The sequence below is a fragment of the Tursiops truncatus genome, chromosome 19 (assembly GCF_011762595.2).
Source record: "Tursiops truncatus isolate mTurTru1 chromosome 19, mTurTru1.mat.Y, whole genome shotgun sequence".
Classification (NCBI taxonomy): domain Eukaryota; kingdom Metazoa; phylum Chordata; class Mammalia; order Artiodactyla; family Delphinidae; genus Tursiops; species Tursiops truncatus.
In genome coordinates, this window is record NC_047052.1 from 27,352,042 (window position 1) to 27,378,946 (window position 26,905).

General features: G+C 53.1%; 1 protein-coding gene across 4 annotated transcripts; it reads right to left on the reverse strand.

Moving 5' to 3' along the window:
- Positions 1-13,267: 13,267 nt before the first annotated feature.
- Positions 13,268-26,279, reverse strand: CX3CL1 (C-X3-C motif chemokine ligand 1). 4 transcript variants are annotated; one of them, XM_033844203.2, is made up of 4 exons: positions 25,842-26,276; positions 24,243-24,966; positions 18,300-18,420; positions 13,268-16,388 (listed from the first exon to the last, which is right to left on the reverse strand). In XM_033844203.2, exons 2-4 carry the CDS (start codon positions 24,508-24,510, stop codon positions 15,308-15,310), a joined length of 1,470 nt encoding a protein of 489 aa, XP_033700094.1. In that variant the 5' UTR covers positions 24,511-24,966; positions 25,842-26,276; the 3' UTR covers positions 13,268-15,307. The 4 variants fall into 4 exon arrangements, with proteins under 4 accessions (XP_033700094.1, XP_033700095.1, XP_033700096.1 ...); XM_033844204.2 differs by lacking the exon at positions 25,842-26,276 and adding an exon at positions 25,263-25,482; XM_033844205.2 differs by lacking the exon at positions 25,842-26,276 and adding an exon at positions 25,079-25,192.
- Between the last annotated feature and the right edge of the window lie 626 nt (positions 26,280-26,905).

Sequence of the window (26,905 nt, forward strand, 5' to 3'; positions counted from 1 at the left end):
CCTAGACATGTCTTGAATCCACCTCCTTCTCACCATCCACATGGCCACCCCTAGCATCTCTCTGCTGGGCCACGGTCCCACACTCATCTCCCCACTCCCAGCCTTGCCCTCCAGTCCATCCTCTCTAAAACCCAGTGAGCTTCCCTAAACACAAATCTCAGCAAGGCTCTCCCCTTGCAAAATCCTTCATTACCCTCAGGATGAGGTCCAGATCCCCACCGACTTCTCAGCCTCAACTTTTTTTTTTTTCTCGCGGTACGCGGGCCTCTCACTGTTGTGGCCTCCCCCGTTGCGGAGCACAGGCTCCGGATGCGCAGGCTCAGCGGCCATGGCTCACGGGCCCAGCCGCTCCACGGCATGTGGGATCTTCCCGGACCAGGGCACGAACCCGCATCCCCTGCATCGGCAGGCGGGCTGTCAACCACTGTGCCACCAGGGAAGCCCTCTCAGCCTCAACTTTTGTGCTCAGCCCTGCCACCTACCATGTCACTTTTTTCCAGCCACATCGATGTTTTTTCAGTTCCTTGAAAATGCCAGGCTCTCACTGACACTACTCAAGCCTTTGCACAGCCTGTCCCCTGCTTCCCATCTAGAACACTCTCTCTGCTCCCCACACCCCACCACCTTTCATTCCTACCCTCCTTCAGATCACAGCTTAAACTCTCACTTCCTTCCTTCAGCTCCAATTTCCCTTTGTGTCCTCATAAGTCACTGACTTTCCCACTACGCTCTCTTTCCATTGCATTGTGATGGCTGGTTTATTGTTGTGAACTCCTTGAAAACAGGATCTCTCTCTTTTTTTTTTAACATCTTTATTGGAGTATAATTGCTTTACATTGTTGTGTTAGTTTCTGCTGTATAATAAAGTGAATCAGCTATACGTATACATATATCCCCATATCCCCTCCCTCTTGCATCTCCCTCCCACCCTCCCTATCCCACCCCTCTAGGTGGTCACAGAGCACCGAGCTGATCTCCCTGTGTTACGGGACTTCTTTCAGCTTGTACCTCCAGGACTAGCACCCAGTAAGTACTCTATAAGATATGTTTATTGAATGGATGAAGAGGTGGATGGTTGGATGGATGGGTGAATGGATGGACGAATGAGGGATGGATGGATGGATGTGTGGCTGGGTGAGTGGATGCATGGATGGGTGAATTGACGCATGGATGTGTGGATGGATGGATGGACACTTACACATTTCTGAAGTACAGCTTGGGCCCAGCTTCCATCCTTCACCTCAGAACAAGCGACTTTTTTTTTTTTTTTGGCTGTATTGGGTCTCTGTCGCTGCATGTGGGCTTTTTTCTCTAGTTGCAGCGAGCTGGGGCTACTCTTCGTTGCGGTGCGCGGGCTTCTCATTGCAGTGTGCGGGCTTCTCATTGCAGTGGCTTCTCTTGTTGCGGAGCACGGGCTCTAGGCACATGGGCTTCAGTAGTTGTGGCTCGCGGGCTCTAGAGTGCAGGCTCAGCAGTTGTGGCGCACGGGCTTAGTTGCTCCGCGGCATGTGGGATCTTCCCGGACCAGGGCTCGAACCTGTGTCCCCTGCATTGGCAGGCGGATTCTTAACCACTGCACCGCCAGGGAAGTCCCAAGGACAAGTGATTTTTGATCTAGTGTGTCCCACCAGTTCATGAGATACACCTGAATCCTTCTGTCATGGATGAGGTGGAGGGACCCAACCAAGGCACTCTTTGATTCTGTTTCCATCTAGTTCACAGCTTCCTTGTGGGTTGTGGCCATTTCCTGCCTCTTGCCAAACCTAAAGTTCTTCAACTGTGGCTTTGATCTCATCCCTTCTTCATCCCAGAAGGGCCTTCTTCCTTCCATTACGCTGCCACGTCCTGGCTTCTCACAGTCTCCTGCCCCATGGTCCCCTTCCCCTCTGCTCACGACGTGATCCCATTTCTCTGCTTCCATAAAACCTCTCCTTGCCCCCAACTCCCCTCTCCCCTAAACCCCAGCACACTGTCCTCCTATTTCCCCCTTTTATTCAGCACCAAACTTCTCCTATGTGTGGTCTACACCTCCCACTACCAATTTCCTCTCGACCCACGTGTGATTTAATTCTTAGACTGTGGCTTCTGGCACTGACACTCTGCGGAAGTGACTCTCTCTGGGCCTCTCAACATCCCCCCCCCCTTCCATGGCCACTCCTTGAACTTCCCATCCCCTCACAGAGGGCAGTGTGGGGCAGTGGTTACCAGCAGGTGCTCTGGAAGCATTGTCTACAGCCCCAGTCCTTCATCTATCTGTCCCTGGTTGTGTGACCCAAGAACAAGACTATGAACCTCACTGTCCCCATTTGTAAAAAGGGGACGGTTGGTAGACTCTCCCTCACGGTATTACTGGGAAAATGAACTGAGATGATGTATGTAAAGTTCTTCGTCCCCAGCTGGTCTGATGAGTCTCCTTGTCATCACCGAGAACCCACTTCCCTTCTTGACATTCCTCCCCATGGGATTTGACACATGGTTCCTGCCTGGGCTCTCTGTGGGCTCCTCTCAGTAACACCCCTGAGCTCTCACCACAGGTTGGGCGAGGTTCTTAGAAGTTATGTTTATGGGGGAGTGGACGCATGGATTAATGGACGGGTTTGCTTTGTCCTTACAACAGCCCTAGGAGGTAAGAGCTATTATTATCTACATTCTACAGATGAGGAAAATGGAGGCCAACCACGGTGGTTAAGAAACTGGTCCATTTCAGAAAGAGAAAAACAAATACCATATGCTAACAAATATATATATAGAATCTAAAAAAAAAAAAAATCGTTCTGAAGAACCTAGGGGCCGGACAGGAATAAAGACGCAGACATAGAGAATAGACTTGTATGTACACTACCAAATGTAAAATAGATAGCTAGTGGGAAGCAGCCACATAGCACAGGGAGATCAGCTCGGTGCTTTCTGACCACCTAGAGGGGTGGGATAGGGAGGGTGGGAGGGAGATGCAAGAGGGAGGAGATATGGGGATATATGTGTATGTATAGCTGATTCACTTTGTTGTACAGCAGAAACTAACACACCATTGTAAAGCAATTATACCCCAATAAAGATGTTAAAAAATTAATTAATTTTTAAAAAAAAGAAAAAGAAACTGTTCCAAGGGCACAGAGCTAGCCTGTGGCAGAAGCCTGCCCGGGGCTCTGTCCTAGGGTGTGTTTTCACCTCAAGCAACCCTTTCTCCCTCCCTGATGTCTCCACTCAGGCCTTTGATCTTGGGATGAATGCTTCCTAAATCTCTGTCCCAAGCCTCTGCCAGTGACAGATCAAACACACACCCCTGGACTCCACCCCATCCTCTGGCTTCCTCTTGCCTGCACTGTCAGATGCCTTAGCTCTCTCTGCCTTGCAGTCTAGACGGCTCTGTGCAGGTCTGTCACCCACACTGGACTGAGCTCCAGAGAGGAAGAAAGCTGTCCCCTCACGGTTCACTCAGCCTCAAGGACCAGAAAGGCAGAACCAAGTTCCCTTTTTACCAACTTCCCTTTTTTCTGTTCAAGCCAATATCATTCCCTACCTCCCCATCTGCCTCACTGGTCTGAAACTTTGCCCTCGACTCATTCCTCGCCTCCAGCCCCCACATTGCATCAGGCACAGACTCTGCTCAGCGATGTCGTCAGGCAACGCTCAGCTTTCTCACTTCCTCTTCATTCCCACTGGCTCCACACGAATCCTTCACACCCAGACTGTATCAACAATTTCCAATCCTATTTCCTCCTCTCTGGTCCTCTAGATGCCACCCACCTGCATGCTTATGTCTGATAGGTCTTTCTCAAGGGCTACTGCCCCCCCCCTCAAGAACCATCGATGGCTCCCTGCTTCCTTCTGCCTCCACTAGAAACTCTTCAGGCCAGTCTTTAAGCCCTACTGTCAATCTGGTCCATCCCTCCCTAGTCAGTCTCATCTCAGGGATCCCCAGGGTTCACCTTATATTCTGTGCCTGGGTTTGCGTCTCCTGTCCTCTGCTCTTCTAGATTACCCACCCACTTCTCCGCAAACCAATTTCTATCCGTTTCTCATATCTGGCATGCCATGACGGATTGAGCAAGGGGGTCAATGTGGAGCCGAGGGGCTGGGAACAAACACAGTCAGGTAACCCGGGTTTGAATTCAGCTCTGCCATCAGCAAGTTGGGGGATTTCAAGCAAGTCATTTCCCTCTGAGCCTAGGTTCCACATCTATAAAGTGAAAATAATAATAGTAACTGCATTAGAAGTTTTGAGTTCGCGTCAACTGCCTTAGCGCCTATCTCTGGCAAATAGTACGTGTTCCTGACTTTAAATATCATCTCTATGCCAATGACTCCCAAATTCCTCCCGCCAGCTCCAGACTTGTGTGTCAGCTGCCTACTCAACGTGTCAAACAGATGTCGCAAACCGCCAAGTCCAAAACTGAATTCCCCATTCCCGTTCACTCCCACACCTGCTCCTCCTCTGTGCTTTGCCAGCCCCTTCCGTCCGGTTACTTGGCCAGAAACCTGGCTGCCATCCTTGACGCCTCTTTCTCTCACCCCCCCCACTTCCCATCTGTCCGGTGATCGCCTGGCTCTGACTCCAGAATCCATCCAGAGCCTGTCATCTCTCCCCTGGATTCCTACACTGCCTCCTGCCGTCTCCCCACCTCCATCCTTGCTCCCTACAATCTACTGTCAGCACAGCTGCCACAGGGAACGTGAGTGTCCTCTGATCAGAGCATCCCCATGGCTTTCCATCGCACTCAGACCCCACAGCAGCTACAAGGCCTCGTGTGCTCTGCACCCATCCCTACCCTGCTAACGTTGGCATGTTCTTTCCCTGGATACCTGCGTGCTTTGTTCCTTCACCTCCTTCAAATTTTACTTAAATGTCACTTTTCAGTGAGGTCTACCCTATTTAAAACTGCAACCCACCCCCACCTCTTCCTCTGCTCTATTTTTTCTTTTTCTTTTTGCTGTAATACTTACCACCCTCAAGCATACTATACCACTGACTTACCTATTCTGCCTGCTGTTCGTTGCCTGTCTCCTACCTGTATCCCCTTACCCCCATCCCCACTGGAATGTAAGTTCCACGGGACAAAGGCCTTTCAGTCTTTGTCTGAAGCATACCCCCTGGCACACAGTGGGCCATATTCTACATACTGGTAGAATTCAGTGAGTGGACCAATAATGGCTGACATTGTTCCGGGGGCAGAGTACAGGAGCACTTCTCATGGAGTCTCACTCTTACCGGTGATGGACTTGTCTCAATCTCTCTCGTGCCTGGGCTTTAGCACTCCATCTGGGCTCCCGCTCCAGCCCTGTAAAACAGTTCCTTTTATTCACGCTAGAGTCCAACTCTCTCTTTCCGGGGAGCATGTGTCCCAGTTTCCAAGTTATTTCACAGGCAGGTCTTTGGTCTCTTGACATAACTGGGACAATCCCAGGCTGTGCTGCCGAGTGACCGGTTCAAGGCACTTAGCCCTCGGGGAGCAATGACGGATCTTTGGTTCGGATGTCAGAAGTCTGCAGCCAGCCTGGCGGGGTGGGGGTCCTTCTTATCTAATCTGACCCTCGTGCTCCCAAGAAAGGTTTGTTCAGCACCAGGGTCAGCGCTCAGAGCCCAGCGTCCTGGAAGGAGAACACGGCACCCTTGCTAAGGAGCCTGCCTGGTGGATCTGGCCTCTTTGAAAGTCTAGGGCTTTCCCCGCATTCCTGTCCAATCTCAGCCACTGCAGACAAGCCAACAGAGACAAGAGCAGCGGCGTTGGGCCATCTGACACGTGGCACAGTCCTACGTGGATCATGGCTCCCCCAGTGAGGGCAGAGGGGGTGTGGCCACTTCTGAGCAGGGTCCAGACCTGGGAAGTATGAGCCCGCAGAGGAGGCTAAGGCGCTGTTCCCTTTCCAGAGAGAAGCCGGCGCCTCAGCAGCCCTCCGGGCCCAGCCAGGTGGGTTGTGGCTTGTCCTACCACACACGGGGCTTCCCCCTCAATCCCACTTGCTTGAGCATCTCCCTCCTTCCTGCCTTGCCTCCGTCCCATCAACTCTCCAGACTCATGTTTTTTTTGTTGTTGTTGTTTTTTTAGATGAAACTAAAACTATCTAATCTAACTCCAAAAATAATTTGGTATTTTTATTGGGATCACATTGAATGTATAGATGTCTTTAGGGAGCTGGGTATCTGTACCATCTACTCCTTGAAGTTTTTCTTAGCCTGTCCGACCTCTCCTCCCCCAGTCACCTCCTGTGGGGTACAGGCTGGGGAGCAGGGTGACAGGCTGTCTCCGATGTCTGAGGTTGGGCTCATTAAGGACGTGCTCTCAGGGGAGATGGGGAGGAGTGTGGGAATGAGGGCAGGGAAGGGATGGAAGCCCAGAGAAGGTGTGATGTCAGGCACGGTCCCCCAGGGAGTTTCTGCCTGGCCCCGCAGGGGCTCTAAAGTGAGAATTAGAAGTAAAAGCAGCCGAAGGGAGTGGGGCTCTGGGCGGGACACCAGCACCATTAACCATAGCCATGAACCCACCACCAGGTAAGAGTCAATATTACTGCTCACGGCGGCCCTGTGCGCCTCTCCTAATCCACCCCTCTATGCATTAGAGAAAACTGAACTGGGCATCCATTAGTCCCACGCATTTCTTCATAGTTTACTAATAGGTGTATGTCCCTAAACAATATATAGCGCTGTTCACGCATGTTTTTATGCTTCATATTAACACTGTCATATTGTATCTGTACTTTCACATTTTGCAGTGTTGAACTTGAGAGTCATGTGTGTTGACAGGTATCAATGTATTTCTTTCTTTTTATATTGTATGCTCTTCCATACAATAACTATACTACAATTGACAAAAAGGAGAGTGGGGTCTCTGGAGCTGGACTGCCTGCTGGCTTGGTCAAGCTAAGTTCCCTTAATCGGTCTGTGCCTCAGCACTTCCATCTAGAAAGTGGGGCTCCTATTAGTAGGGCATCATCTGAAACCTGAGGAAGGGATTTAAATGAGAAAATTTGGGGGCTTCCCTGGTGGCGCAGTGGTTGAGAGTCCGCCTGCCGATGCAGGGGACGCGGGTTCGTGCCCCGGTCCGGGAAGATCCCACATGCCGCGGAGCGGCTGGGCCCGTGAGCCATGGCCGCTGAGCCTGCGCGTCCGGAGCCTGTGCTCCACAACGGGAGAGGCCGCGGCGGTCGGAGGCCCACGTATCGCAAAAAAAAAAAAAAAAAAAAAAAAAAAAAAGAATCCACCTGCCAATGCAGGGGACACGGGTTTGAGCCCTGGTCCGGGAAGATCCCACATGCTGCGGAGCATCTAATCCCGTGCGCCACGACTACTGAGCCCGCGTGCCTAGAGCCTGTGCTCCGCAACGAAGAGAGGCCTCCGTTCGCCGCAACTAGAAAAAGACTGTGCGCAGCAACGAAGACCCAGTGCAGCCAAAAATAAATAAATAAAATAAATAAATGAGAAAATTCATTCGAAGGCACACAGTGGTGTGTGACAGGGACAGTGAGCCTCCCGAGGAGGAGGAGTCTAGTGTCCTATTCATTGGTGTCTCTGGCCGTAAATGAACGACTTCTCCTCCTTCCCCTGCTCCCCTTCCCACCCAGGGGCCCCTCGGCTTCTGCTCCTGACACCCTGGAAAGAGGACCCGGGCCTACGTACCTGGCCTCTCAGTGTTCACGCCGACAGGACTTCAACTCCATCATGTTGATGGCAGTCATGATGATATATAAAAACGAGGAAGCAGGCTGCACAGGGACAGTGAGAACCAGGGCTGGGGAGGAGAAGGGAAGACCCAAGAAAGTGGCCAGGCCAGGCAGAGGCGCCCACACTGAGACCCTTGAGATCCCAGGATGCTAGGTTCTCCCTCCACCTGCTCGCCCCTCTGTGCGTTTGGGTGACAATCAGAGCCTTGACCCAGTCCAGGCTTCCCAGGGGTCCTTGCTGGGCCTGAGGAGCAATTTCTTGACCAGGACGAGATGGCGGAGGGTCAGAGAGTTTCCAGGGTGACTTGAACACATTTTCACAGAAGGCCACTTTCAGTCTCTGACATCCCTTTGAGGCAGTTAAATATTTTCACCAGGAAATGCCTTGAAATGCCCCTCCCCGCCATGGATGGGCGGGCTTTGAATAAATCAGAAAGGGGTGTGGCACAGGCACCAGGTCAGAGAGGGCCAATGGACACAGACAGCCGTGGGCCCTGGCCCTTCCCCTCTTTCTCTTCTTCCAGGACCTGTAGGGGTCACTGAGGCACAAAGGGAACACGACACACATGCCTGCTCTCACGGGTCTTACGGAAGCACCATGAAACAAGCTGGGTCACATGAGGGATACAATGGGCGCAGGTGAGGTGAGTACCCGTGGCAGGGAGCCTTCATTAAGCTAAGTCAGGGAAGGCCTCCTGGAGGAAGTGACATCTAAGCTGAGACCAAAGGGTGAGTAGGAGTTGGCAAGGGCAACAGTGAAGGGGGAAGTTATTCCAGGAAGAGAGAACAGCCAGTGCAATGGCTCAGAGGTATGAGAGAGAAGATTGACTTGAGGATGTAAAAAAAAACAAAACAAAATGTGTGCCAAAGGTGATGTGGGGGAGTAGAGTGAGAACGGGGGAACCCGCATCAGGGGAAATGAGCCTGGAGCCAGCGGGCCAGCTGAAATCCTCTAGGAAAACAAAGACACGGAACATGCACTTGTCAGTCCCTAGAACTCTGCTCGATTTCTGTGCCAACAGGCCTAGGTTACACTGGTTGGGCTTCTGGGCTTAGGAGGTACGTGAAAGACTGATTAATGAAGATCATCTGGTAAACAGCCGGTGCTCAATCATTTTAATATTCTTCTCTCTGTTTCCTTCCTTGTCTGCTGCGGTGATCACCAGCGTATCTGAGTCATTAGAACTCCCGAGTATCAGTGTATCTCAAAGCAACTACAAAACCCTTCTCCTTTCCAGCTCCACTCAGTGAGAATCCCAGATAAATCCATTAGCAGCTGGTGGGCTAAGGATGAACTTCATCCCGTCTGCCAAGAGAGCAAGTGAAGACAGGTGAGCTCGATAACGGAAAGCTTGTTTACCCCAGTTAAGGGAATGGTTCGAGCCTTTTAACAGCGTCATGCACATTACTGACAAGCCATTCCTACTTAGACCAAGTAATATATTTCTTCTTCCTGATTGCTGCATCAATCAGGATAGGCTAGGTTATGTTGCAATGACAAATAGCCTCAAACTCTCAGTGGTTTAAAACCACAAAGCTTTGTTTCTTCCACATAGATCTGCTGGGGCTCTTTCTCTGGCTGGAGGTTCTAAGTCATCCTCACTCTGGGACCCAGGGTAACGCACCTGTCATCTTCTGGAATATTGCCAAGTTCTGGACCCAAGGAACTAAAAGTTCTGAAGGCTCTCTCACTGATAATTAAATGTTTGAATCTGGTTTGACAAACCTTTCTCCCACTGCCAGTTCAGAACTGGTCATGTGGCATCTCACCAACGCCAAGGCGGCAAGAAGAGCAGCGCTCTTGAATGCCTAGGGGCAGTAAGCCAGAACAACTCAGAGAGACTGATGCTGAAACGAACTTCCCATTCTGTCCAAGTCTAAGATTCAGGCGTCTTGCTAGTCTGCTTCTGATTACTTGGGGTTCATGAGTTTTGACCTTGCCAAGTTCAAAAGCAATTTAGAGGGGAAAAGTTACACCAATTTGAACAGCATCTATCAGCTTAGGGAAAAAATTATGCAAATTACAAATGATTTTTATCTGCTTGCTGACACTATAACATGTCTTCATCTTTACCGAAAACAGGAAGACTGCTTTTCTTTATACACATCCTATAATGCTATAGTCTTGTTTGGGTAACCAATAGCAAAAGTGAATAGAAATAGGATGTTTCGAACCCTTTGGAAATATCTATCGCCTGATCATAGATTCTAATTTACCGAGAGCTCACTACAGGCACGTCATTTTTCTAAGTGTTCAGCAAGGATTATCTTATGACATCTTCCCCTACGAGGAGAGTTGTTATTATTCCTATTCTACAGAGGAGAAAATCAAAGCCCGGAAAGGTTAAGCAACTTGCCTAAAGTCATACAGCCAAAGATCACCATGTTACATTACACTCCTGTATGGATGAAAAACAAGAGGCTCATTATAAATAATTCTGTTCTGTCGTCTGGGGGCAACAGATCCCTTGAAGGTAAGAGGGGGCATCTCTTCCAAAACCTTCCCTGCTTTGGAATTCTCCTAGGTTCAGAGGCATCACCATCACCAGCCGACTTGGTGAGATTAATGAGATCCTGCATGGGTCTGGCCGCTGAAGTTTGCAGTCACCTGGGGAAAGCCAGCCTAGCCCTAGATCTCTACTTTAATCCCAGCAGCGGAAACATTATTTATCCAGGAAAGCACATGACTGAGAAGAAGTAAATGGGGCCCGGGGTGGTCTCCTGAGCTATTAGTCACACAGGGGCGCGCACACACACACACACACACACACACACACACACACACACACTCAGATGCCTATTATTCAGCCTCGTGCTGGAAATTCCCAGCCATTTGTGTCTGTGTTTTTCTGTCTGGCCTCACCCTTTTGGGGAATGTACAGAGAACAAAGGAGAGCGAAAGGGGAATAACAACAAAGGGCAGAGGGTGAGAAGAATGCAGGTAGCTACCACCCAAAGGACTCTGCAAACCTGGGAGGGGTGGGGGTGGGCTGGCCTGGTGCAGAGGGCTCTAAAACTTTGGCTAGGAGCCAGATCCCCTAATTTGGAAGGCAGGGCAGTGGGGGAGGGGGAGAGGAGGGGAGGAGGGGCAAGGGGCCACTGCTTGAAGATTCCCCGCTCTCCCACCCCTGCAGTCTGAATTCAGCAGGGCTGAAGTGGGGCTCGGGAGTCTGTACTTTTGACAATCTGTGGCTCACGCTTTCAGACATAGTGATTAAGATTGAAGTCCTGGAGAAAGACTTCAGGTCCTATTCCAGCTTTGCTGCTTACAAGCTGTGTGACCTTGGGCAAGTCACCTACGCTTTGAAAGCCTTACCCTCGTCATTTGTAAGGTGGGAGCCCTGGTACGTAAAGAACCTAGTATATGGCCTGGCACATGGTAAACATTAAATAAACAATGGCTATTTTAATAATAATAATATTTTTATTATTATATCTCAGAGCCCTGATTGCTCTATCCAAGATTTCAGAGGCCTCCAAGTCTCTATGAAACTCTGCACTAACTGTGAGGCATCGCTTCAGCTAAAGTTTAGCTCTGTAACTGAAAGAGAAAATAAAACACAAACACCCCAGCGTCCCTAGGGAGGTGCTCTGGACTGAGGGAGAATAAAATTTCCCCACTCTCCATCCTCTTCTGGCACATGAAGAGTTCCTTATCTGAGAATGTGATGAAAAGACGGGGACAAGCATTTTCATTTCAAAGCCTCCGTTGGTGTCTCATGTTGCTGAAAGGGTGGTATTCGGGGAGAGGCTGTAGGGCTGTGACTTTGCCTCCAAGCTCCTTCCTAGGGGTGGGAATGGGCAGAAGCAGGAGGGACTGGACTTGGGGTGGAACGGGAGAGCTACTGCACACTGCTAAGGGCAGTACTAGAATTTGCAGGGTCTTCCCTGGCGGTCCAGTGGTTAAGACTCCGCTTCCATTGCAGGGGGCGTGGATTTGATCTCTGGCTGGGGAATCCTGCATGCCGCGCAGGCTGCAGCCAAGAAAAAAAATAAATAAATAGAACGTGCTGCTGGCGCAGAGGCAGCGATCTCAGATTCTTGCAGGAACCTCAAACGCAAATGTCTATGGGGCTTGGCAGGTAGGAAAATGAGGCAAGCAATGTGTAAGAAAAATTATGTGCCCATCATATTCTGTCTTTCCTTGTCCTACTTTTGATGAAGACTTGGGCTCAGAGAAAAATATCCTTAGTATAAGAAAAACAAGAGAACGGTGATGATAAATGGCCACTGACATGGCCACAGGGTCCAGACCACCAAGAGGTGGAAAGGATGGTAGAAAACTGGGGGTTCTCAGCCTGGCCTGCCCCCTCTCAAGGGGCAGCCACTGCTCAGGCCCTGCCCACTGTCATCCTGGGGGTTAAACCACCCAGTGGGACCAGACCTTCTGAATCACCTGAGACAACATAGAAAAGTGAGCTGGTGTGTGTAATTTCCTGATTTTTATTTATTTATTTATTTATTTTGCGGTACGCGGGCCTCTCACTGTTGTGGCCTCTCCCGTTGCGGAGCACAGACTCCGGACGCGCAGGCTCAGCAGCCATGGCTCACGGGCCCAGCCGCTCCGTGGCATGTGGGATCTTCCTGGACCGGGGCACGAACCCGTGTCCCCTGCATCGGCAGGCAGACTCTCAACCACTGCGCCACCAGGGAAACCCAATTTCCTGATTTTTAAATGTTGCCTCTAATTTTTAAAAATACCATGTAGACATCGAATCTAAGATGGCTTTGATTGCAAAACATTCTGATATTTAATAAACTACTAATAAAGAACAAAAGACCTGTCAATTAAACTGTGATGTCATTGACTGTAGGACAAATCCCAATTCCAAAGATGTCACAATGTGAAAAAAAAATGTGCCTCTAAGAATCCTTGAAATACTGTATAATAATAAGCTGGGCTTGGCCTTTGGCACCTTGTACAGTTTCCAACCTACACAACTGTACAGAGCAGCTCTTATGATGCCACCTCGGGCACTGGAGGTTTATACTTGGGTCATATCAATGAACACCCCTTGAGGAGTAATCCCTCTCTGATCTTTATCTGGACCGGCAATGAGTCAAGGCAGTAAAGAGGAAAATGTGGCCCAGATTGTTCCTGTGGGTCACTAGATCACTAATGGTGATACCAAGGCCCCCAAGATGGTGGTTTAGTAGACATGGGCCAGGGGTGGGGTGGTGGTTCATAAGGGATTCTGATTTCTGCCAGGGATGGGAGCCACCAGAAGTCTCACACCTGATTTTATACATGGCCCAATGTCACATACCTGGGCAGAGCAGAGCCAGGCCAGAGACTCAACCCTCCCCAGCCCCATTCCCAGTGCCCCCTTCTCCTGCTGACTGTAAAGATCCTGCCCCTCTGCCCCACGGGTCCCCAGTACTTCTCCAGAGAGTCTTTTGTTTGTTTGTTTCTTTGTTTTGGCCACACAGCTTGGCATGCGGGAACTCAGCTCCTGGACCAGGGACTGACCCATGCCCCCTGCAGTGGAAGCGTGGAGTCTTAACCACTGGACCACCAGGGAAGTCCCGCTTTCCCAGAGAGTCTTGGCCTCTCCTTTGTTCCATCCTCCGGAGGCTCTGGTCCTGAGCCTGCCCTAGGAAAAGCAACTTTATTTGATTCACAAGACTTTTCAATTTTATTAGTAAAATACAAAATGGCACAGACATTGGTGATAGTGTTGGAAAAGCAAAAGGATCAATCAACTCCTTCTGAAGTCCTCCCCAAATTGTCTTTGTACCTGTCCTGCTTGGCGGAGCTCACAAAATCGTGGAAGGGGGACACGCTGTCCCCAGCTGCTTTCTCACAGAGGGGAGCCCCTTCATGGGTGCCCGTCCCTTGAAGGCTCCCAGGCCAGAGAAGCCCCCCAAAGTGCATTCAGATCCGCTGTCTTCCTCTCTGAGCTGTCAGAGTGCCACCAACCGGAGCCAGGCCCAAACATCCTGTGCCATGACCTGCAGGGGAGTGCAGGAGAGCCAGGCCGGCAGGGAAACACGGCTTCCCTCTCTGTGGACCGGAGCCCTGGGTGCTTCCTCTCAGCACCTGTCTACAAAGGAGCATGTCACCTGTACCTGGGGGAAGCCTAGCCCATGGGACACCCCTCTGGTGGAGGGCAAAGAACGCCATCAGAGACAATCGGAGGGAGGTGGGGAGCTGCCGCCAGGGACCTGAGAGACCTGCAGGTCCGGCTCTGACTGCGGGGTGCCGGCCGGCCCGGTGAGCCTTCGGCCCCATCCAGGCCTGCCCCGAGTCTTCAGTGCCAAAAAGAGAACCTCTGACTTCATGCCCACAGCTTCCCTCCCCTGCCGGTCCCTCCCCACAAGACAGAGTCCCTTTCAGAAGTAAACACGGGAACCTCAGCTTTCCCTGGTGGATTCTGATTTCATGGAAATTCCTGGCCCTGCCTGCGGGGCAGACGAAGGTGAGGGGAGAAGAAATCAGAGTGCAGAGGACAGTGTTTTCAGGGCGCGAGAGGTGGAAGAGGACCCAGGCCGCAGGAAAGAAAGAGAAAATGCCTGACTCGGGTCCCTAACGAAGAAGCGAAGGAGCCGCAGCCGCTCCCTGGCTCCTTTCTCGGAGCCTGCAGGCCTCCCCTCCTCCTTCAGCCTGTCACTCGTCTCAAAGCCAGCGGGGCCGGAGGGGGGGCCTTCAAAGTTGGTCTCTGCGCCTCAAGTACCCCAGCCTAGCCCCCGCCAGGGGGCCCACACTGCTGACAACGGGGCAGGACCTCCAGGTCCCAGCGTCCATGGAAGTGCCGGTCTCATCGATTGGCAGAGACCATTTCTTCTGATGAAGGTTGAGAGGCTGCCCCCGGGGTCTGCAGAAAGTGGTCTCTGGATCAACTAGTGATGCCTGCCAGGGCTACAGGCTATTGCCACATATTTGCTGTCCCTCTCCCCTTTCACAGGTGGGAAACCAGAGGTATGAATGCCTTGATGGGTTGCTGGTGGGCCTGGGACTAGACCCCCCCGACCTTCACGCTCGTAGTCAATGCTCCTTCACAGCACAGACGGGGCAAGGCAGCGGGTGGGAATCAAAACCACTGGATAACTTCATTTCCCATTCCCATGATGCCTACCTGAGGGCAGATCCTTCGCCGGGATCAGTCCCAGGAAACACCACACTAGCCTCATGCAAGAAAAGACAGGCCCCCGGCTGGGGCATGGGGTCTATACAGGGGGCAGGGGAGCTAGCACCGCAGGTGGCCGGGGTGACTGGCAACCACAGCGGGACCGAGAGACACGATGAGGTCTGAGGGAGTGGGGAGAAGGGGCCTGGCCTAAGCCTCGTTGGTAAGAAGGGATGACTGTGGTACCCGCAGGGGTATGGGTCAGAGGGGCCGGGCGTTCAATAAATAATTGTTCACTGGGGCTGGCACGGTATCTAAGGGACCCTCTAACCAGCCAACAGCAGAGGGGAGTTTTCTGACTTGGGACATTGGAGCGAGTTGTGGAGGCCACCCCCTCGGTCCGCAGTAGGTCAAGGATGGTCAAGGGTGGCCTCCAGGAGCTGGGGGCAGTTCCGCCCAGAGGATCCCACCTCCTCACTCCAGTCATTCCAGCTCGGGCCAGACTCTTGGGTGAGGGTGAGTGTGAGGATGGGGGACCCCAGGCAGCTGAGTTGAACAACTGGATGCAGGCAGGTGGGCACTCATACTGGCACCAGGACGTACGAGTTACTGCCACAGCTCCGGGGCACGTAGCGAAGCCCCTCCACCATGTCTCCTGCCATCTTGCGGGGGCAGCCCTGAAGGCTCTGGTAGGCAAACATGGCCACCCCCAGGCAGAAGAGGAGACCGAGGAAGGCCAACAGCCCCACTGCCTGCCTTCGGGTGGCTGCCTGGGAGTCGGGGATGGGAGTGACGAGGACACCCAGCCTCTGGGGATCCATGGTGGCGTGAATGGGCTCCTTGGCCTTGGGGGTCCAGCTGCCAGAGGCCAGTGGATCCGTGCTGGGGACCCCTTCAGAGGATACAGGGACCACGAAGACATCGGACACGCTGCTGAGCCCCATGACAGCATCCGTGTGAGCTGAAGTGGGACCCAATTCTTTGGACCCTAGAGAGTTGTCTGGCGTGGGGTCCTGTCCCTTGATCCACCCAGGTTGGCCTTCAGACCCAGTGTTGTTCTCTGGGACTGTGTATGAAATAGTGAGGGCCTGGGTGGAGGGGGCCTGGGTGGAGGGGGCCTGGGTGGGGAGGGTCTGGGTGGAGGGGGTCTGGGTGGAGGGGGTCTGGGTGGAGGGGGCCTGGGTGGAGGGGGTCTGGGTGGAGGGGGCCTGGGTGGAGGGGGCCTCAGAGGCTTTCCCGTCAGCCTCGAGGTCTGCCCCAGGTTGGTAGGCGGTAGAACTCTGCCAAGACGTGGTGGTGGTGACGGCAGGCTTGTTGAAAAGCTCAGTTGTCTCGGGCCCTCCATCCGGAGTCTTTGAAGTGGAGGGGGACCTGGTCCCCCTGGAATCAGCCACTACTGGTGGCAGCTCTGGGGAAGTCCCGAAGGCCCTCTGTGCCTCCTGGCTACTGCTTTCGCTTGTGAATTTGGTCTCTGAGGCCTCAGACCAGTCCATCCCCCTGGTGGCTGGGCTGGTCCTGGGCTCACCCACGCCGATTTGCTTCTCGAATGTGCCGCCATTTGGAGCCCGAGCAGCAGCCTTGCGGTCTAGATGCTCCATGGCTTTCTGCACCCATTTCTCCTGCGGGTCAGCACAGAATAACTTTTCCTTCATGGTCTTCAGGCTGCAAGGAAGGAAGACGAGGGACCCAGTGATGCCCAGATGCCATGCGGAGTAGGGGTATCACGCACATGTACTGCAGGTGAGCAGACCTGGCTAGAAACCCTGCCCCCACCACTTACTAGCTGGGAGCTACGAGTTCTTAGCTGGGGCAGCTCAGCTTATGGAACTTCCGTGTTCTCACCTGAGAACCAGAAAGAGAGTCCTACCTTCCGCGGGGTGACCAACCATCCCAGAAAAACTGGGACTGAGGGCGTTCTCAAGATGCAGGTCTTTTTGTGAAAATTCCAGCAAACTGGGACAAGTGGGTCACCCTACTTCTGTGTTATTGTAGAAGATGAAAATGATGTAAAGCCCCTGGTTCAGAGTAGGAGATCAGCAAAATAATAACCATGTTAATAATAATGTCATTAACATGAAGGTGGGGGCTGTGGGCTGCAAGTTTTCTGATTGGGAGAAGATGTCACCGGTGTTCTCTGGCAAGCTTGGTGGTGGGGCCTCCTCACTCTGGAAAGGACTCGATGTCATAACGTCCTCTTCCTCCTCTCCCTCGGTTGCAGGCTGCCCTCCGGACCTCTACCCTCTTCTCCTAGTGTGTATCCTCAGACTGAAAGGGCCCCTAGGGAGCTCCGACCCTATATATGGTGGTCCTGCTGGGACCCTGAGCGCCATCCAAATCTTGAACTTCCTTTGAAGCTGCGTGTGGCCGGTTTACTACCGAGACCACAGCTCAGAGCTGGCGGGGACCCTTGCTCCACGCCATGACCTGTGCTAGGCATTTTGCCTGGTTAAACTTCACACCCATCCTGTAAGATGGCTACCACGTGCACCCCCATTTTACAGATGAGAAAACCAAGGCTCAGAGAGGTAATGTAAATGTGCCTGGCTCCAGTATGCTAGGAAGCCAGAGAGGTCCAGAAAGCAAGCGTGACCCTGTAGGCCTCACAGGTGCAGTGCTGCCCTAGTGCCATCATTCCCTCTCTGGAGCGTCCCACTTCCCCTTCGCCTACAAAATAGAAACATATACGTGGGGGAGTCTGGGGGAAGCGAGTCTTGACAGGTGAGCAGAGAGGTCAGGCAGTAGCAGACATGCTCCTCTTAGTAACAATCAGTGGGAGGAAGTACAACTTCCTTTAGCTGAGACCCTACTTCAAAGGCCCGCTGGCCATTTCCTGTTGCCAGGACTCAGGGTCTGGTTGAGTCTGGCTGAGGCCGCTTTAAGACCCAAAGGTCAGTCCTGGGGAAAGGCCTCAGGGCTGGGCGATTGGCAGTACCCAAGAAGGACCCCAGAGGAGCAAGCAGCCACGATGGCCAGGGATCCCAACAGCCAGAGGGGAAGCTGGCTTGGCTTGACCCCTCCCCAAAGTCTCAGAGGGATTCTATTTCCCCATCTGTCCAATGGTGATAATAACCTTGGCCTCTCCTATTGCCAGCAGCTTCTGGGCACCCTGCCAAGCACTTTAGTTTCATTATCTCTTTTCAGCTTCCCCAAACTACCCATTTTACAGATAAGGAAACTAAAGTGCAGAGGGTAGGCAACATGACCAGGGCCACCCAGTCTGTAAGTGGTGAAGCCAGGATTTGCACCAGATCTGTTGGCGGCTGGAGCCTGCACATTCAGAGCACCGTGTTTTCATCCCCCATGAAATCCAGCAGGTTCGAGGGCTGCATAAACACCCTTTGGCCCAGAAGGAATCATCACCCTGGGTGGCATCTCCAGGCCACGGCCGTTCAGGAAGCCACAGCTCATCTTTGCCCTGTGGCACAGATAGTAAGATTGGCGAGGAGGCTAGCAGGTCAGGAGCAAGAGAAGAGCCCAGCTTTGGGTGACAGGATGTGGACACGGATTAGCGGAGGCCAGGGAACCACCCCCGGGGCCTGAAAGGAACTCAGAGGCCAAGAGAGCAGTACCTACATGATGGCACGTTTGCCGCATGATTCTTGATTTCGTTGGTAGTGAACTAGACGAGCCACGGGGATCTCCGAGGTCATTTTGCCGCACGTGATGTTACACTTCTTCACACCGTGGTGCTGTCCTGAGCCCACAGAGGCCCCCAGTCAGCAGGACTGTCCATGGGCATCTGGCTTCCCAGCCCCACGCCAGCTTGTCCCCGCCGCGCACCCCCCAAACCAGAACCGATGCCCCACACCCTTGACCTCAGCCCCCTGTCCCGGGCCACACCTCTCTATGCCTCAGTTTCCCCACCTGTAAAATAGAGACAGCAATAGAACCTACCTCAGAGGGTTGCTGTAAGGTGATGAAAATGAATTCTTACTTATAAAGCTCTTATTGCCTGGCACATTGTGTTTAATTTTAAAAATGAAATCGCTATAGTTGGTTCACCCAGGAGAGAGGAGTGTGAGACTGACAAGGATCTGCCTGAGGTCACACAGCCAGCAAGTGATGGAACAGGCTCTCCTGCCGGGCCTGGCTCCCGGCCCTTCTGGGCCCAGGGCGCTGCCCTTCCCCCCACCATGCTTTTACTCCAGTAAAGTCACCTGCTCAACTATCGCCCCCTCCCAACCATATCCCATCTGTCCCTCTCAGCCTGATCCGTATTCATGGATTTCCGCAACCTCTGGGACACACCCAGACCTCGGTCCATCCACAGCCCACGTGTATACCCTATGACACACGCGTACACTCATAGCAACAAACACAATGACACATATATGCCCCCCACCCCCCAAAAAAACACATAAAGGCATACATGCAACCAGGCACACATAGCGGATAATAAAATTTGTTAAATATATAAGTACAACCACCTTCTAAGGAGTGTGCTGAGTAGGTGATCCTTTGTTCTGCCATTAAGAGCCAGGATGATCTTGGAAGCACTTTCTCGGGAGGAACGCAATGGGCCATTTGGATTCCCAGGGCAAGCTGGGAGCAGGCGTAAGGAGGAGGAATGGAGATGCGTTGTACATGGAGTGGGGACAGAGTGAGATGGGCGGGGGCCTGCAGATGGCTGCGTCCCACGTGGAGCCAGACAGAAACCCCAGGACAGAATGACGGTGACCCAACAGATAGCTGAGAACCCAGACATTTTATATAAACATTTGAAGTGGTTTGCATTGCATTTCCACCTTCCCCTAAAATCTCCAGCAAAATTTACTCTGTTTGCTGTAAGCTCTAGAGGGGTATGCAAAAAATGAGGAAGAACCTGAGTGTCAGATCTGGGTCAAGGTCATATGCCGCCCGAAGCATGACCTTAGAGGGTTTTGCAAAAATCTAGAGGCCAGGACTTCCAGGGCAGTGGAGCTGAGGGAACAAACTAATTTAGCTCTGCAGAGCTAGGGAGGCCCCAGGTGACCCCCCGGGGTTCCACCAAACCACACACAGCTCACACACAAATACTTATGTGTGTGGACACGCAAACCAAACACGCTCCGCCTTCCCAAATACAGGCGTGCACACACACCTTCTAGAATCTGCCACCCCTGCTCTCATCATTTCCCCTGCCTCGGCCCACCCTGCTTTGTGGGAAAGAGGGTGCAGGGCTTGCAGGGTGAGGCTGGGCCATCAGGGGGCAGCAGTAGTAGCCCCGAGGTGGGCGGCGGGCTCCCTGCCGCTGGTCCCTGAGTCACCGGTAGCCCTTTCTCTCTGAGGAAACAGGATGTGAAAGGCGTTTTATCACCCTCCTTCTCCCACAATGGGACCTCAGAGTGACTCAGCTGCAGCCCCCCCAGGTCCTGTTGAGTAGAGCCAGGAGCCGGCCCCTGGACTGGTGTGGCAGGTGACTTCCAGAGGAATTCCCAGAAAAATGGTGCCCCCGGATGGCCTGGACCCGGGAGAGGCTGTCCAGCGGACAGGAGGGATAAGCTCGGGCAGGTCAATTTGCTCTTCTGACTTGCTTCCACTGCCCACCTCCAGGGCTTAAAGAGCCGCAGAGGCGGCCTGTCCTAAAGTCTCCGCCCTCTGCCGTGGTGCCTGAATGGCCCCGGCCAGGCTCTGTTCTTGGTTCCGCTTGAGAAGGTTGTGTAACTAACTGGGGGGTCTTTTCTTCTCAGAGCTGAAATTTTCTTTTCTGTAACTGGAGATAATGCCTCCACCAGCCAGTCATCTATTACCTATCATATGAGTGTCAGGAGGACAGGGACCTTGTACGTCCTGGTGTCACAGTGTTTCCCAGCATCCAGCATAAAGTAGATATAAATATTCATCGAAGGAAATAATGTCTCAATCTACTTATCCCTTCACATACCTCCCCATCCATCTATCCATCCATCCATTTATCTGCCACCCCCTTGTCAATCCCCTACGCATTCCCTGCCACCCACCTGTCTACCTCCCATCCATCTCCACTCACCCTGGTCCATCAGTCTATCTGTGCCCCACTCACCCACGTATCAGCTGTCCATCCCCTACGCATCCTCCGCCCCCTTCATCTCCCCACCCCTCCATCTCTCACCAGCCCACTCACACATCTTTCATTATCCATCCATTCATCCATCCACTTCCTGATTCAGGCAACACTTGTCTGAATTACTTTTGAGTATCTGCAAAGACCCAGACCCTCTTGTCCTTAACCCTGAGCTCCTTCTCCCGAAGGTGCTGGTGCTGAGCTTGAAGAGAGCACCTCAATCCCAATAAATGCTATCAGATCACCATGTTTACGCAGTCAATCAACAAATGCCGACCTGGCTCTTGCCAGGCCCTGTGAGGAGTAGAGGGAAGAACAAGGCCCATCTCTGCCCTCAGAAGTCTCCCAGCCTGATGGACAGCTAAGACATAACCACAAAGTATCAGAGCTTTTCTTAGTAGAACACCTACTGTGTTTTGGACCTTATGCTCAGCACACACACATCTGCTCTCATTAATTCTTGCAAAGGGATGATTTTTATCCCCATTCTAAAGATGCAGAAGCTGAGAATCAGAGAGGTTTAATGACTTGCCCAAAGCCACACAGCTGCTTAGTGGCAGATCTGGTTTTCCTCCCAGCCCCTAGACATCCACTGTTCTGGGCTGCCTTAAACACCAGGTAAAAACACCGTGTTCCAGAACAGACCCCAAATGTGCCAGGGTTTACAGGAGGGTGAGACCACTTCCAGCTGCAAGTGATCAGGAGCCGTTTCTTAGAGGAGGTGTACATTAGGCTGGACCTCAAGGACTGTTTGGAGGATTACAGGCAGGAAAAGATGGGAATGTTCTGGGTATTTGGGTGGTAGAGAAGGCTTGAGCCATTGCTCAGCTGTGTGTCCTGGACGAGTGATTGAGGTTCTCTGAGCCTCCATTCCCTCACCTGTAAAATGGACATGATAACACCTGCTTTGCAGGATAGTTATGAGAATGAAGCTTTAAAAATACCTGGACCCTTAGAGCAGGGTTTTCTCAACAGCAGACACCACTGACATCTTGGACCACATAATCCTTTGTTATGGAGGCTGTTCTGTGAGGACATTTGGCATCGTCCCTGGCCTCTATGTCCTAGGTGCCCGAGCACCCCCCAACCAAAATGTAACAACCAAAACTGTGTCCAGAAATTGCAAAATGTCCCCTTGGAGGCCGAATCCCGCACTGAGGAGTGCTGCCCTGGAGACACCCATGCGTCCCCGCCCAGCTCCCTCAACGCCCCCTTCTTCCCTGACCCACTACTTAAAACCTCAACACCTTCCCCACCACCCCCGACTCCCTGCTTTTTTAAATCACAGCGCTTTTTTCCTTCTAACGGACCAAATCTGTTTATTTTGAGGATCGTCTGTCTTCTCCAGTTGATGCTCAGCATGCCGAGGGCTGGGATCTCTGGCAGTTGTATTCACTGATGTGGCCCCAGCACCTAGCATTGTGCCTGACACATAGTAGGTGCTCGGCCAGTGATGAATCAACAAAATGCACAAGGAAGCGCTTTGTGACATATGAGATCCTAACCAACGGAGACACAGAGGAATTTTAATTTAAGTTCGACTTGGGCCTGGACCTGACCTGGATTTATCCTCCCCTGCCTTCCCCCCACCCACACCCTAACCAGGGGGGCAGACGACAGCAGCTTAATTCAGATTTTTTTTTCTCTCTTTCTTGCTGGAGCTTGAGTGGGAGTGAATGCGTCAGTGCTTGGGGAGAAAAATTCTCTGCTCTGACTTCTATCTGCAGGTTTGTTATATAAAGCAGAGGAGCCTCTTGCCTGACACAGCCCTGCAAACCCACATTCGGGAACTGACGCCGCCACCCTGCACCAGCCAGGGCAGTAGCCACGAAGTCCCCAGCCCCCTTCCGGGCCTCTCTGGCTTGTGGACCACTCCCTAGTCCTGCAGGGGTTCCCAGGGGCTCTCTCAGAGGCACAAATGTCAGTGTGGCTAAGGACTTCCAAGATGAGCCCGGCCAAGTGCCCAGTCTTAAAGGAGGAGAAACTGAGGCTCAGAAAGGTTGAAATATGTGAGTACGTCCCAGCAAAACCAGTGACCAAGATTAGGGTAGGAACTTGATGATTCTGAAGCCTCGGGCTGCTGGACAGAGCATCCAGAGTGCCCCCAGGATCCCCTCTCCATCCTAACATAGAAGGCCTCCACCCCCAGCTTCGTATAAGTAATCCCTCCTCCTCCCACTTTCAAAGCGTCCTCATAGACATTAGAGCCTCACCACGTGGAGGCAATAGCTATATTTAAACGTGCAGCAGCTGGGACCAAAGAAGGTAAGACCCCACTCAGGGTCAGGGCTATGGCAAAGCAACCTCCATCGGAGTCCACGTCTTCCAGTACCCACTATCCCCAAACCCCTCGGAGCTCAGTGTTCTAGCCCAGGAAGCAGGAGGGCCAGCGGCACGAGGCCCGCACCACACCACCCACCTGCTCTCTGCCCCACTGGTGGGTTTTCCCCAAATAGAGGGACTCGGGGGACAGTTTGCTCCACGGAGGTGCTCTGGAAGCTGGAGACCGGTTCTCATTTTCCCAGCCTGGCTGTGTGCCCTAAGGCAGCCTCCCACCCTCTCTGAGCCCCAACCTGCCGGATGGCCCGGGTATTCCCTGAGGATGGGGCTGACTCAAACGGTTCTTGAAGGCAGTGTGATGCACAGATGTGGTGAGCATGCATCCACACTCTCTCCTGCACCCGGTCTTACCCTCTCCTGCCCTACTTGCTGGCTGTGCATCCTCAGGCCAGTTTCTAAACCTCTTTGGGCCTCCATCTTACTCATGTCGGGTGGGATGGATACATCATGCCTTATCAGGTCCCAGGCTCCAGAAAGCAAGTGACTGGAGGTGCAAACATTTCTAAGCTATGCTGGTAGGAGAAAGGCAGTATCATGGGGGAGACACAGGCAGAGGGACTGGGGGCTACAGGCCAGAGGAACAGTGATGAGCCGAATTCATGAGCTGCAATGACCTTGACCTCCACTGGTCCTGGGCCCCCTACTCCTGGGAAGGACTTGAAATCAGGGCAGGAGAAAGTCCCAGCTGTGGCTTAGCCCAGGGCCAAGCTGAGACTCAGGAGTCAGGGCTGAGGGTTACAAATTAACCCTGTGCAGGGAGACCGGCCCACAGTCTGCCAGGGCTCCCACCCCAGCGCCCACCAAGAGCATCCTCGGGCTTCCCACAGCCCCACCTCCTGGCACCCCTCCACACCTGGCATCTTGTGCTGCCCCCACCACCTCTCTGTACTGCCATGCTGTCGCCACCTTGCTCACTGGGCCAGGCAGGGACAGTCTCCGGAGATGGTGAATCTTTCCAGCCGGAGGGGCAGCCCTGAGTCCGGGACCACCAGCAGGGAGATGCCCAGCCCCCTCCGGCATGTCAGTCAGGAAGGGGCTGCCACGGATCTCAGCCTTACCCGGGCAGGGTCCGGGGGCTCTCATGGAGGCCTGAGGGGCAGAAGTGGGGCTGGGGGCTCCCCAACCCCGCTTATGCCTGAGTCCACCACACTCACCAGCCAGCAGCACGATCAGATGGCAGAGGGCAGTCAAACGGAGCAGCCACGAGAGAGGTGGAAGAGCCATGGTCGAGGGAGTCTGGGGGTGCCGGGGCAGGTGGTGGGGGCCCTCGTCGGGGCTCCGTGCTGTCCCCTCGCTGCCTGAGCTCTGCCGCGGTTTATAACCAGGCTCCACTGCCTCTGCCTCGCTCGCCCCCGCAGACAGCAGGCAGGCGGTGGGAGGGGAGAGGAAGGGAGCGTGTTCAGCGACTGAATTCCTTAGCATGTTGCCAAGGAGCTGAGTCGGCTCCCAGGCTCTGGGTGAGGGCTCCTGGTGGGGGCAATGGGCTGGCTTCTCATACGGGGACCCGCCTGCGAGGCTGGACGAAGCCTGCTAGGGTTCAAAGGGCTTCCCCTCCTCCCATCTGCTAGGACCACCTTCCTACTGGGAGCTGGCACACATCCTAGGGTCTGACCTGGGGTCCTAGCTCCTAAGTGGGCAGTAAACCAAAGGACAGAAGACTAGAGAATGCTGGCTGCGGGCAAGCCAGGAGGACACAGGGCCCGTCAGTCTGGGTCTGACGAAGTATCCTTTGTTCTGGGAGGTAGCTCTCCCACGCCAAGAAGGACCTCCAGCCCTTACCTTTTAAAGCCCCAACACCTGGGGGACCTTGTTCATCGAAGTATCCTCCGAGCCCAGCATGCAGCCTGGCACACAGTAGGGGCTCCGTACAGCAAATGCCTGCCGAAAGAATGATCCAGCCCAACTTCATAGGGACAAATGGGCAAACTGAAGCCCAGAGAGGGGGCAGAATCATGCCAGGTCATAGAGGTCATCAGAGCAGAGAACCCACCTCCCGCTGTCACAGAGAAGAGTAGACGTGAGCGGGGCGTGGGCAGTTCAGGCAGGACACAGGCAAGAGCCCCGGCCTCCCTGCTTCCAGCCCCGCTACCTGTCGTTTCCTCATTTGCACCCACTCCCATAGCTGGCTCTGGCCCCCTGTGAGCCCACGGGAAAAACACAGCTGCCAGCCTCACCCCTGGTAACTCAGGGCCTCTCGGTTGGTCCTTAACTCAATAGCATGCTTGAAAAAGTCCGGCCCCTCACGGGGGCTCCATCTGTACAAGGAGGGAGTTGGGCTTATCCACTGAGGAGGGAGCTGCGCAGCTCTGACTTTCTGGGTTCTCTCTTTGTTAGAGGTGGTGACAACAGGACCAGGCATGATCGGCCATCAGCTCCCACCAAACTGGTATAAGGGCTTGCTGGTATAAATGGGTGCAGCACAGCTGCTTTCATGGCTGCTTTCCCTGCAGGCAGTGGCAATAATGCCCAAGACTCTGGAAGAGTCTAACAGGAGCCTAGCCCAGTCTGGGACAGGAGTTAACTGTGAACCCACTCCCGTCTAGGCAAGTCTGGGCTGCCAGCCAGAGCAAAACCAGTTTGTGAGGCACTGTTGCAGGCTACGGAGCCAGTTGGTCTAGGCTGGGCTGGGTGGAGGGGTCACAGCTCCCAAGGCCAGGGTACCTCTCTCTCACCCAAGCACAGTAAAGCTGCCTAGAGTGTGGAGCTAAGAGCCTGGACCCTCCTTGACAGGGAGGAACACCCCTGGCACTCACCAATGTCCACTCAGGCTCGGAGAATCTGTCGCAGCCCATGCAGATACGAAGCTAGTAACCTTCACATCCCTCGGTGTATAGCTGTTGAGGCCCAGAGGCGGACAAGAAGGGAAATAAACTGAGGTCCAAGGCTTTCTGTTCTGCCCTAGTAGGAGCAGATGAAGAAAAGGGGGAGGAGAAAGAGGAGGGGGAGGGCCAGGGATAGGGGACAAGTGGGAGGAGGAAGGGGGAGAAATAGGGAGGAGAGAAGGGGGAGAGGGGAGAGGCGAGAGGCAAGTCCTGGGAAGCCCCACACTTCATAAAGGACAAGAGCCGGGTTGGGCCAGGTATTTGGGGGTAAAGACCCTTGTTCCCTTGGCCCCAGACTATGCTCCAAAGAAGGACTTAGAAAGCAAGGGCTTTGGGATCAGATGATCCTGGCTCTGCCACTATCTCTGTGTGATCCTGGGCGGCTTCCCTGCCTCTCTGAGTTCACACTTACTCTGAGATAGGTACTGTTTTAAGTGCTTTGTATGACTCATTCAGGAAATCATGACAACAAACCCAGGTGTAAGCAAAATACCATTATCGTGGTCCATTTTATGGATGGGGAAACTGAGGCATGCAGAAGTTAAGGAATTTTCTGAGGATCACCAGCCAGGAAGTGGGGGAGCTGGATTTGCCCCAGCCAGCTGGCTCTGGAGTCTGAGCTCCTGATCACCAGACTACACCACCTCCCTCCATCCCCACTTCGTGGAATGCTGTGAGAATTGAGTTTGTGCCCTTAAGGTGCCGGTTCAGAGCCTGGCACGAAACAGGTGCCAAAACACAGATATAACACTGTTTTTCTTTGTTCAGCCCTTGGGAACGTCCTCTATCTTCTACTGGTCCAGCTTTCCCTCCCATAAAATTGGAATGGTCACCCCACCTATCTCATCAGGGTGTTAAGAACTGAGTTTAGATTCAATTCAGACACAGGAGCCAGGCTTTTAGGTTGGTGGTACCTGGAGACAAACATGACTCCACCACTTATGAGGGGTATCACTTTGGGCAAGTGACTTAACCTCTCTGAGCCTCAGCTTCCC

What these genes read in the sequence shown, in the direction of transcription:
- CX3CL1 (XM_033844203.2), bottom strand. Translation starts at nt 24,510, where the DNA reads ATGCTAAGGAATTCAGTCGCTGAACACGCTCCCTTCCTCTCCCCTCCC. An exon ending in TCTGATCGTGCTGCTGGCTG is followed by an intron (nt 18,421 to 24,242) that starts GTGAGTGTGGTG and finishes CTGTGGGCTCAG; the next exon opens with GACAGCACCACGGTGTGAAG. An exon ending in TGCGGCAAACGTGCCATCAT is followed by an intron (nt 16,389 to 18,299) that starts GTAGGTACTGCT and finishes CCTTCCTTGCAG; the next exon opens with CCTGAAGACCATGAAGGAAA.